The sequence below is a fragment of the Brachycentrus maculatus genome, unplaced genomic scaffold (assembly GCF_059751285.1).
Source record: "Brachycentrus maculatus isolate JH-2025_06_01 unplaced genomic scaffold, ASM5975128v1 h1tg000119l, whole genome shotgun sequence".
Lineage (NCBI taxonomy): Eukaryota > Metazoa > Arthropoda > Insecta > Trichoptera > Brachycentridae > Brachycentrus > Brachycentrus maculatus.
Window position 1 is genome coordinate 509,311 of NW_028280872.1, and position 13,787 is coordinate 523,097.

At 31.1% G+C, this 13,787-nt stretch overlaps 1 protein-coding gene across 2 annotated transcripts in view; it reads right to left on the reverse strand.

Moving 5' to 3' along the window:
• svp (COUP transcription factor 2) overlaps window positions 1-13,787 on the reverse strand; it is a 130,878-nt gene that overhangs the window by 100,943 nt on the left and 16,148 nt on the right. For both annotated transcript variants that reach the window (XM_088259637.1, XM_088259636.1), the window contains exon 2: window positions 13,028-13,177. In XM_088259637.1, the coding sequence (XP_088115763.1) occupies window positions 13,028-13,177 (150 nt within the window). The remainder of the gene's footprint in view (window positions 1-13,027; window positions 13,178-13,787) is intronic.

Here is a 13,787-nt window from a genome sequence, read left to right on the forward strand (position 1 = left end):
CAAAGAGCAAATTCTGCAAAAAGTTCTCGTGAAACAAGTTATTTTTTTAAACTCGTACTGAAAATGATGATCGCTAAAGTTGTCCAACTATTCGAAACCCGCTTGTTCCTTCGCGAATATTTGCATATCCTTAAAGTTGTGTAAAGTCCGTTAACGATTAGGACGCCAAATAATAGAGTCCACAACAATAGACTGCCTTGTCCCTCTTTCTTCTTGTGCTCCTGTTACTATATACCGGTCTCGCTAAGTACTATCCCTTGCCCTTTTGTCTTCCTGGTCATCAATCATCGATTCTTTTGTGTCCCATCGCTAATGCGGTAGTATGCGAAAGTGATGGGAGACTATTATTTCAGGAATTATTATCGTTTTTTTCCTACCGCGGACAAACGGTAGCTGCCGACTAATACGAGTATACGGAGAATGGCACGAAATCACGATATGCATATTCATGGGAACATTATCCGATTCTTAATATTGAATCCAACTTGACACACCTAAAATATTCGACATTAAAATTCTAAATATTTCTTTATTTGCGAACCACATTAAGCTCATTCAATTCAAAATACTATTTATCAAACATCAATTTAATATATAATAGCATGCTATGATTTTTTTTTAAATCTTTTCTCTAAAATATTTTTTTTAAATAAAAATAAAACACCAGTATAAGACCTTCTTTTAAAGTTTATTTTTACGTTAGTAAACTGAATTTAAAAAGAAATAGTTGTAACAAAAAGTCTAATTAAAATTAAAAATTAGTTTCCATATATATTTTTAAACACTCGTAAAATACAACCTTTTTGTGTTTATTGATGAAAATACGAATATTTTGGAGAACTACAGATATTTTCATTAACAGATGATAATACAAACTAGTGATTGTTCCTGATGATGAGAAAATTAGCACTTTTCAAAACTGGTAGTGTTTATATTAAAAACTCAAAAAAATGGTCATACAAAATTGTTCTATTTTTATATGAATATAATTACACTAGCCCAAAAGGTTGATAAATAATAAAATTAATTTTATCTTGTGATTATCTAAATATATTTATTTCTTAATTAGTAAAAATGACGATTTTTATCACAAAGAGCGGTAATTCCCAAGATAGCGCTAAAAGTCTTAATAATGTACGTTGGTCGTTCGTACTGTAAACGTAGGAAGGTTTTATACCTGTTACTAGTGTCATGTCAGTTACAAGAATCGCATGCTAAGAGACTGTAAAACTTTACCGGCGATTATGGAAATAAATGAACGTATGGGAGGTAAAGGAGAAGAGAATTGCGACTGAAAAGCGTTGGACTGTTTGTACATATAAAATACATACTTAAGTAAACATCTTTTGAAATTCTTATTCATTGTCACTTGGCTTTAATACGAGAACAATTTCCACAGCAAGATATTGAAATAAAATTAATATCGAAAAGAAACATTGGCATCCTTAAACGTAAATTTTACTAACTGATATTGGTAATAATACGATTAAATACCATAATAATACACGACTTTGAAGAAACAAACATTATTGTCGATAACTACGCAAAGGCAAGGTGCAGTCCTGCGCCTCAGGTACCAGTCAATAGTGATATTAAATCAATACTAGAGCGAAAAATCACTTATATTTATTCTGATCTCTAGCACTGTAGTCAAACGCTAACCATTGCACTATGGAGGCGGACATTATAATATGTCTTGTCAGTCTTGTCTATCAGCGTTAAGCTGTATTAAGAAAAGTTTAAAAAAATCAAATCAGAAAAACAAAAAAATGGTAAATTAAACGAATACTAACTGGCTAGAATGATTATAAAGTATGAAAATCCATAAAATTATATTTTTTTAATAGAAGAAAAAAGACTAAGGTTTCATTTGATTTGCATAAATAAAACTCTGTGCAAAAAATATAGAATTTTCTTCAACTAGCGTTTCGAGTTAGATAGATGTCTAATGGGAGTTAGTTAGAAAAAAACGGCTACTACTAAGCTTCAAGCGATTCGGCTTAGGAGTTCGTAGTTCAGACGTCCACACTCGCGCCGACGAGAGAAAGCCTCGGTTCGTATGGCTCGCCAACCCCGAGGCTATTTACCTTTCACACAGGCCCCGAACCATGCCACTTTCCTCACGAAGCCGTCCCTCCCTCCACTCGACTACCAGAACCTTCCTCGACCATATACGTGCGCCAGCCACCTTCGCGAGGGAAACCAGAAGAAGATAAGAACCAATAACCTTATCTCGGAAGATGGTTGTACAGGTTGGCGCAAAATTAATCAACCTATTGAAATATATTTAATTTTTTATTTTGGCATTTTCTTTGTAGTAAGACATAATGAAATTGTAAAAGAAAAACACCTGTTTTTTATATTATTTTTTGACATCTCATCAAAGATGAAGAAGAATATGGAAGTCTTGGCATTTACGGGGCTGACGATCGTCAAAGGCTGGTTTGAGTTATCACTTTACACACGTGTAACATTCACCAATTCTACCCATTATTGACAACCACACTACTCAAATTCTTGGAAGTTCTATATTTATGAACCAATTTCGAAACATTGTTCTTGAATCACTAGAACTTCACAAGTATATATAAAATTCATATTAAGACCTGAAGATGGAAGCATAGCTTTCGAAACAAGTCGTCAATATAAAATAAACTCGAGTGGTAAAAAAACAGGTGTTTTTTTTACATTTCCATTGAAATATGGTATGTAATTTTTGGAAATAGCGTTGTACGTCAATCATATTCAACATTTAGGAACTAAACAGCTGCAGTATACAAATAAATTGATAAAACGGGCACAAACGTGTATTAACACTGGCCACAGCGACTTGATGGATATCATCTTTTTCAGTAATCAAAAAAATTGTTATAGTCCAAATAAAGATACCTATTAGTCAAAATGTTTTTTTTTATTTAGTAAAAAAGTTATTAAAAATCAAAATTGAATGATTAATTTTGCACCACGCTGTAGAAACGGATCAAACTGGGACGCTGAAATGGACAAACCGGTAAAAACACTACTCATATTGTAAATTGCATCATATGTACATATATTATAGTGCAGGTAATACATTATTAGCTAGTTACTCCGTGTTAGATGGCACCAATTATCGAAATAATCGTATGGATGCCATTTTACTAATAACTACATACGTAATTTACTTGTTGTTATGATTCAGTCTGGTTAAATGGAAAAGAAAGAAAAAAGAATGAAAATATTTCAAATACTTGAAAGTGACCAATTTCGTTTAAAGTATCAATAATATAGGACAATTAGCAGAAATTTAGAATAATTACATGTAAGTATGCACTTATTTCATATATTACTTATTTGTTCATTTAAAAAATATCAGTATAAAAGTTGCTTATGTTATTGGTGCTAATAATTGCTTTTTATTATATTTTGTTTTTTTAAGTAGTTATGATAACATGTTTTTTTTTTTAAATCACAGTAAAACAGTAATTTGGCAGAACATCGAATGATAAAAGTTGGAAAGAAAACGTCGTCGGTCGAAATAGTCACAGGTGTCAACGATCAATAATTATATTTTTAAAGAAATATTTTTGGCGTAAGATTACCTTCGTATCGTATGTAAGAATGAGAAATTGAATTATCGACCTCTAGACCCCAATTGAGTCACAATCTGATTTTAGATTTCGATAGATATGTATATAAACGTCTCTACTAATCTATTGCTGAGAGTCACAATAAATTATTTGTCTAATAGCTTTATCAATCTGGTATGCGAGTAATAACTTAAATGTTATCACCGCGTCATCTCCACAATAATCAAGAATTATGAGCTTTCGAATGATGTTCCTCATTCCTATCATGTCGGATTGCACCCGCTGATTGCATTTCATCAAAATTGCACAAAAGCGATGCATCATCCGGGACGACTCGCGAAACCTACTGGTTTCTTTGTAGGTACGAGTGCATATTATATACATGATGATTTCTGAAGCAAAGGAGGCAGAATCACCATCTAAAGAAATAGTGATAAGAATTATGATAATATCATGTAATGAGTGATCTTGATTTGAACATTTAGTCATATTTTTCGACAACAGCCAAGATACGCTCCTTCAAAGAAAAAAAGATAATATGTTTATACATGTATATATTATATAAATACGATTTATGGTAGATGCTCGAATGGTAAAATGAGGAAAGAACGCAAAGCCAAGATAAGCATTGGCAATAAAATTAAGAAAGTTATGTTCAAATGGATTGAACACGTGGAGCGAATGAGTAAAGAAGGAACGGCTAAACAAATATTTGAGGCTAATGTAGTTGGGGAAAAAAACAGACGAAAACCAAGGAAGACTTAGCATGAACAAGTACTACAAATACTTGTGGACAGGTGAGAAGTCATGAAGAGATGGATGAATGTGGAAGAGGTTAAGGATGTTTTAAAAACAGAATTGTGTGGCTTTATGTTTATCTGCCTACTCCATTAACGGTATTTTTTTCGGTTTTATTATTAGAATTTCACCTAATTTTAACTGTGTCGATGAGATGCAATGCCCTAAAAACACTATCTCTTGATATATTTTGTACATCAAAAGCATTGTTAACTTTGTGGTATGGTTATATAACAGTCACCTTATCATTCATCGTTCACTTTGTACACAAAGTATTACAGTACCACTTTATAAATGGTTTTACACAAAGTGAAAGATGAATGATAAGGATTGTGTTTCTATGGTATCTCTTAAATTACGATTAATGAACTACAAAGCTTTAACGAAGTGTCAAAAGGTAAGTTTTATAATTAACATAGTCATTTCAGATCAAATCCTACATTTAGAATTTAGCAATCGAACTATAAGTAAGGATTAATGATGGAATTATTATGGATTTTTTAATCTGTATAAACAATTATTATATGACACCAAATTATGAGCATAACATAAAAAAATATCCGTAAATGGTCACTATTCTTTTGTAAAAAATACAAATATGATATTCGAACCGTTACGAATGACCTACTGATAGTCTCTGTAATTACCAGGAGATCATCCTGTAGTTACGAAAATGGTATCTTATCTTCCACGACGATGGTATAGGCCCCAATCCACACCAGCAATCATACCAGAACACATCACATTTACCATAATCACACGGGTGATTTAGCGTTCGCCTATTGCGGATAACGGTCCTCATAGCGCTGGCTGCAATGCAACCTACAATGTACAATGCACAGCATGGACACTGCATATTTACACATGCAGCGTGCAATATCTAGGTATACTGCATAATACAAACTGGCTGGGAAGCGAAGAAGCAGCATACCACGGGTCGATCTAACATATTCTTAAGGTGCAGAAATCGCAAACTCTGACCCAATGTCGAAACGGGATTAACTCATTTACTACAATTTTCTTGCATTCTATTATATATAGATATATAAAAAAATCAATAAAAAAATTCTAACCTTCAAATGAAATACATAATACAGCATTAAAATTTTGCTTGTTTTAGAAGCTAAAACCTACTTTCATGCTAGGATTTTTATTTTATTTTTTTAAATCAAATTTATTGATTTTCTTTTGTCTTGATTTTATCGAAACTAAAGCTAAGTCCAAATCGATATATTTATATCATTTAATATTGAACTCCTTGTACAGATTAAATTAACATTGGCGGGCTTATTGCTAAGAACCAATGTCTATCAACCAACCAAAACAGACTAGCGATAGAGGTCAAGGTACTTTACTGCTTCTACATGAAAAAAATACATATATTATAATGGATTACAATAAAAAATACAATATCATTTATCTGTGTAACAGTGAAATCAATTAACAGAGGAAAACAAGGAGGAAGTATTAGATAAGGAATTGACAAGGAGAGGTAAAAGAAAACCAGAGAAGGTATAATAAAAAAGAAAACAGGCGAGAAAAGGTTTCCAAATTTCATAAAATTCATCCGATATTTATGAGTAGTATAGAAGTGGCATAAATTGATATTATGAAGGATAAATGACTACTGTGTTATGATCTTTTCTTTTCCCTACATTATACACCTAGAATTGTATTAGAAAGTAATGCATCGTTGGACTGATGCAATTTTATCTTAATCATGCACAAAAGTGAAAATAATATAATCAAAATATCTGATCTTTAAAAAAAATTGTAAGCTTTTGAAAACTAATCGGTAAAAAGTAATCATTTTCTTTCAAATTGGACAAAATAGCCATATTGTTATGGAATCTATGAAGAATCATTTTGTTCTGATTTTTAATTCGCTGAAATCAACCAATTCCCAATGGTTATCGTCCCCACACCGAGTAGTTTCTACAAGAAAACAACGAAGTTAATTGGCAATGCATCTAAGAGATATCATCTGCATATAATATGTGTATGCAATTTCTTCCCAAGCGATATTTTCACATATAGTGACCATATCTCCTGCCGATATGCAAATTTCCATACACTTCTCGTAACTTAGATGAGATTTCTATAATTTAAATCATTTAGAATAACTTGTTGTAAATTAATACAAACTTAACACTCTCCTTATTATTCACCGTTATTATTTGACCCCCCCCTGGGAATCGAACCCGGGTTTAACTATACAAAATACAAACTTAATTCGTAAGATAGTTTCAACTTGTTTAGAAAATCTTCTTACTCTTATCCGCGTCAAATGGTGCATAGGGCACTGCATAAAATTGATGGGATGTTAAGTTGTTCGTTAATTATAATTCATTAAGGCAAGGTTATCAGTCTAACGCTTCAGTCCAAGTCTATGTAAAACACATATTAGAATGATAAAATACATAAATTTATTTTGACCCCCCTGAGAATCGAACCCAAGACTTCCAACCAAATGCGGTAACCACTAAAATATGTAGGCGGACAAATTTAGAAGTATAAAGTATATATATTCTGAAAAATTACAACATAAATCCTTAATTTATTCTAATTTAAAGTATCGATAATGTGTATGAGTACATTCTATGTACATTTTAACTAAAAAAACTCGTTGAAATATGTCTAACATATGGTGGTTAGAATAAAAATTATTAATTAATTTGTCTATTTTAAGATAAATATATTTTTCGTGAGGTAAATATATATTCTTCTTACTTGTATTTTTAGACAGAGTATAAAAATTATGCCATTTAAATATTATAATTAATTTCCGTTATTATAAATAATTTCATTAGCCTCCCAGTATTGCAATTGAATAAAATTGGTTCTGTGAATTTGAAAAGCTGTATTTCTTATCGAATTATGTCATTCTAAGTCCCACGTCTCTACGCGGAAAGCTAATTAGAATAGCGAATGAATTCATTCCACCGGAAGCCTTACTGTGCATGAGAGCCTACTTTAACGTCTTACGACGAGTGTGGTAGAAGAAATGAATTTCAAGTGTTACCTGACGGGGAAGAAATTAAGATGAAACGAATGAGAAAGAGAAATAAGGGTTGAGAAACATAATTGAATTACCAGATATCCTTTTAATAAAACTTAAATCAATGGTTTGATATGTTAATATGTTAATGGAATTCCTATTCATATTTCGTACATACTCTTATATTTTATTATTTATTGATTCGCCAATAACTTGATGATTGCAACACTTCTATAAGATCACTTTCGACGTACATTTATTTCTACATTTAAATTCCATACATAGATATAGACTCCGTTCTTGTCAAAAATGTTTTTTTTCGTGTTTGATTTCTAAAAGTCCATTTATGGGCGCTTACGTAAACATATCACATTTTTATGTATTGTCTAAGATTTTCTGTGTTCTTAAGATGTTAATTAAATAATTATTCTTATCCCTCAGTCCATCTTATTTTTCAATGGTGTCTTATGTACCTACGGTAGTTTTATTTCATGCTTTTTCAATTTTTCGTATTTTTTTGTATTCATTAATTTATTTGCTAGATATTTTCAACGATGAGAGATAAAAACCATATTATTGTTTACAATTTCATCCTTAATTCATTTTTATGACCTTCAAAACTTTGAAACAATAGAAATTAATATTCAAATGTAGTAATTAACACATAATTAATAATATGACTATGACAAAAAGCCTATCCCCTATCGTCCATGTCAACATTGATAAAAAAACAGCTTCTACCCCTTCTTATTATCCTTCAACGTCCAAAGAACACAAGTCGAATATTTAAGCCAAGCTTTACATACGATATTTGTCAAAATAGATTTTAAGAAAAAATGGTATTTACCAAGTAAAATGATATATTAAAAATATATAGACTTTACCACCAAGAGACTGCCAATTCAATGTGTGAAAATATAGTAACAAAATTATGTAGAATTAATTCTAAGCATTTTTACATGAAATTAAATTATGGAATTTAAAAAAAAAAATGTTCTATTGAATATCAAATAATTACTTCATCTTAAGCGCAGTGATTTTGAGTTGCCTTATTATCTAAGTAGGTATGCTTATTATTTATTATTACATTATTCAACAAATGTCTCAAATTATGACGGCGATTTAAGAACAGATGACGTATCATGAGATCCGACAAAGAAGAAGAATAAAAGGCCACCAGCACCCCATCACCTCATAATAGGTCACCTGTGGAGAGCCCATTGTCCTTTCCGTAGCACAATGCAATAAAAAAATCTCGTCAAGAAACAATATTGAAATTCGTGAAGAGAAAAGGTTGTACGCAGAAGAATGAACTCGGACCCCTGCGAACGACGAAATGTGATTCACGGCACATAAAGGTTAACAGATTCGGTGTTTGGGTAATGGGTAATGACAATGGGCGTTTAGGAATGTGAATTATCATTTGGGTGCTCAACTCTTAACCGGGCTTATTTTACTACACGAAGAAATGAAAACCATTGCAACAATGATATTACTACGTAAAATGGTACAAAATCTATAATATTCATAAATTATTTTTTTAAATTACTTGGCTACACATATAAATAATATAACTAACTAACTAACCATCAGGCAGAGAGAATCGAACGCCACACCACTCTGTCTTTGCAAACATTCTTCGCCTCCTCCACATTCATGCATCTCTTCATACATACCCGACGATTATTACGACTCCTGGCCCGTCCGCTTTCAAGTATTTGACATACCAGATTATGTCAAGTTTTCGTCGGTCTTCCTCTGCTTCTTTTTCCAACTACATTCGCCTCATAAATTTGTTTAACCGTTCTTTCCTCATTCTTACGTTCCACATGTCCCAAATATTCAAACTGTGTTTATAAGTAATAAATAATACAAAATTTATATAAAACCATATTGAGTAACTTCTAGTATGTGGAATATTGTGGATGGATATCAAAGTCGGGCGACAAACTAATAAAAAGTATTAAAAACCTCTAGTACACGACTACAATATGATACCCGCTTCAGCCACAACGAAGGGTTGATGGCCCAAAAAATGAATACTAAATATGGAAGGAGAGCACTACAATACACAGTTCCGAGTATTTAATTTTTTTTTAAATTTATTATCATTTTTATTTAATATGTCACATTAATTAGGCAATTACTGAGCAGTAATTTGTTATTTTAATTGAAACACGTTTTATAATACATTTTAAGAATTGGTGGTATTAAAAAGTCAAATATAGATTCAATATTACTTATAAGTAAACAAAAATAAATAAGTTGATTTTTGTAAATGCGACTAGTTTTTAGAACCACAGATATTGTCACCAATAGGTGAATATACAAGTGTTTTACAACATTTTGAGTGTCCAAATACTTGTTCACAAAATCTGGATTATCTCCAATTACAGGAGTTATTTTCATATTATTTTTTAACATCTTATCAAAGATGAAGAAGAATATGGAAGTATTTATTATTAAGCTTATAATACATGATTATAGGCTTAATGATAAAAATGAAAATTGTATTTTCTGGCGTTTCTCATGTATGTGATTATAATCCAGGATTCGGACCTCACATACTAATATAAGAGTTTCTGCTTAGTAAACAACTTCTTTACATCTCACCAATAGATGTATCAAGTGAAGTTCTAGTGATTCAAGAACAAGGTTTCTAAATTGGTTCAGATATAAAAAAAACTTAACTTTTCATATATAAAAACCGAGAATTTGAGTAGCGTGGTTGTCAATAATGGGTAGAATTGGTGAATGTTACACGTGTGTAAAGTGATCACTTAAACCAGCCTATCGTCAGGTCGTCAGCCCCGTAAATGCTCAAACTTCCATATTCTTCTTCATCTTTGATGAGATGTTAAAAAATAATACAAGTGTTTTTATTTTCATATGTTAATAATCCAATTATTCCACAAAGTTAATGCCAAATCAATGAATATAAATATATTTTCACATCTTGTGTTCATCAATTTAACCTCATTATTCGTATTAATTATTACCAACTACACAGTATAATTGAAAAACATTTTCTTAAAACGTAAAGTAAAACCATAATATCCTTGTGCATCTTTGTAGTTAATTGTTGTTATGGCACCTCCTTTATATGTTACACATTTAGTTATTATTCTTGTGTTATACGCTCGATTATACGGATATGTCTTGTTTTATTAAATTCCATTCTTTAGCGTTCATAATTAGTGGTTCGCCATCAATCTTGCTGGAATCATTAGCAAGGATTGATGGTAGATAGAATTCTTAAGAACTTCATACCTTCGTTAACTCTTTAAGACCTAAAATTAATATCAGCACGTAGATTTGCAATTAATTTTTTTTTTTAATATTTAAGATTCTTTGTTGTTGAGTATTTTCGTTGTCAATTTGAAATTATTCATAATTTTTTTTTATAATTTTTTTTTATAAAATCAGATACTGGACTATTGATCCTACGGGTGATATATCTATATTTTCATGGAGTTAGCTATATTTATACGTACATAGTATATGTCCGCCTCCGTAGTGTAATGGCCAGCACGCTTGGCTACCGTTCAAGAGGTCCCGGGTTCGATTCTCAGGAGGGGGTCAAATAAATATAAGTAATTTTTTCACTCTAATATTTATTAAATATTACCATGAACTGGTACTCAAAGCGGAGCGCTAATCACATTTCTTCATGTGAGTTATCTCAATCGTTAAGATCGAGATAACTCTGCATTTATATGATGCAGTTCCCTATGCACCATTGCGGTGTGGATAAAGGTTTAAAGAAGAATGTGTATACGTCTCTAATTTCTTAACTAATGGCACCACAATCAGCCATACTTCCAAATGTTTTGAGTTGTACCCATGTATGAAAGGAATCGACCTTTGCATATATACAAGTTCTAAAAATGAATGCAATATCTATGCTTAAAGATGGGCAAAATGGTAAACGTTGCATAAGTGTAAAAAGTAATCACTTAAGCCAGCCAAATGCCAGGTTGTTAGCCCTGGGATGCTCAGGGATCTTCCTTAATATAAAATGATAGATATTCATTTGAAGTAAATAAATCATTGGTCTAGTTTTTAAGTTTCGTAATGTCAATAGAAAACTCACAGTATTCTGTCAATATTATTTCCAGCGTATTGATCACTTATGTGATTCATTTCTTTAATTTAGAATTTTGTATTAAATTTAGTCTTAAAGGGTTAACGTTCCGAACAAAACTGTAGAATATAATGGGTACCTACCTACTTACAATTAATATTATAGAAACAAACCTATTTTGACGTAGTGTTATGAAAGGTTTCTAATCGAATATTACAACGCTATCAATCACGCAGTCTTTTCCGATTATTGTCAGAATAATACAGGTGATTAAAATTTAACAGACAACTGTAAAATGGACGTACGGTAGAAGGCGGTTAAGTACCATTATTCTTTACCGTATTTTCTTATTACGTATGGGTTTTGTTTTGCGGTTGTTGAAATAACGATTCATTAATTGGGCATAAAAGGTGGAGAATAACGGATATGCTATAATTCAACATATGTTTTCCATTAAAATGGATAGTTAAATATTTTTATCGAATTTAATGCATGGAAATGTGTGAAATATCACATTGTACGAGTATGTGCCCCAATAAAATCATTTATCGTAAGTACAATAACTGTTTTACAGTTTTATTTTTTGTACATATATATTATTCATATCGCTCACTCCTTTCAACAACGTCATATATCAAAAATCGTCAATTTTCAGTTGTGCATGTTTTCGGAATGCCCAGAAAATGTACTATATCCCAGCAAAAGTGGGATATTTTTAACTTAATATTTACCCGCTACAGGGTAGAAAGTGTTGTTTTTGCATTTTGAAGAAAAGGTATTGTTTAATTATTTTATTAAAATATTTTTCAAATGGAGAAAAAACATTCAGGTTTTACCTTAAAAGATCTGTTGCACAGTAAAAAGTTTAATAAGTGGCTTGATATTTATTTTTAATACATTGTATTATATTTTTTAACTTTAAAAACGATCTCCTGAAAAATCAAGTTTTTTGATATATGACGTTGTTGAAAAAAATTGAGTGATATGTGCATATTTACAGTATCAGACATAATCAAAAATGAAAAACCAGCAATATCAAGAACAGCTAATTATACTATCGCTAAATAAAGAGAGAATATTGCTTCTTAGTTTTTTTTGTATCAATCAAAAATATAAAGACTAAAAATATATTTCCATTTGTTCGTACTTTTGCTTACGCTTTTATTCCAATGTTGCTAACGATAAATGACGGTCTGCCCGTGAATGAATTAAAATTCGTACTATTCTGCGCATGACGTCACTGTAGATATGATGACCCAGCATACGATACATCGCAGCTTAATTTTCTTTAAACCCAGATCAAATTTAACGTATATTATTGAATATTTTTTTTAATACCGTTTTAGTCCTGAACAAATGCGTTTAAACAAAATTTACGATCGTGAATAGACGTCCAGCTCTCAGCGCAGTCGAGCGCGTTGTGATTGGAACGCTTGAAATCTTAAACAAAACGCGAAAATGCGAAAAATTATAGAATGTTTTTTTCACATTCCTAAGAAAATTTATCATATTTTATCATCAAAAGCACCATACTTTCAACTTTGGAAAAATCTAAATAGTAAAAATTTTAAAACTAACCTTCTTTTCTCATTCCCATCTTGAGGCATTTCTTCAATCTGCAAAATTGGCACTGGTTCCGGTGGTGTTGGTCAATAGGGCAATTTCTATTCCCTCTGCACGAATATGTGAGGTTTCTTCTAACGGACCTTTTGAAGAAGGACTTGCATCCTATAAGAAAAAAAGAGAAAATCATTAGTTCCTTGAACGGACATTTAGAGGTAAATTATTAAAATAATTAAACGTAAAGTTAACAGTACCCAGTGCACCATTTTTAGTGAATAACGAAGTAAAGGAAAAAGAATGATTACATTCAACATTAGCTTGATTGACAGATGTAATATATGATGGTATTTAGTAGTGTGTGATACTGTTACATGGGGTATGGAGTGTAGAAGTCAATAATATCAAGGTACAAAGAACCGACATGAGTATAGGGTATTCTAAATGAATATGTTACATTTGTATGTTCATAGTGCACAGTAAATTTAATGTTAGTGTAATACATAAATTTATAACTTTAAGTTTTTGTGTTAGTAATCTAATCTTATATATTTTCCTAAAGAAATTATAAATAAAATGTATCTCCTTTTTTTCGCTGTCACATATTGATGTGTCTTTTTTAAGTCATTTTTTAAACTAAATTTAAACATAGCTGCTTAAGTTAATTATGTATCAGAGTATCGATTTCAATATGAAAAAATACTAGTTTTTTTCTTGCTAATAAATCATAGAGTTTATTTCACATTATTTCATACATGTAGTATTAGTACCTACATTG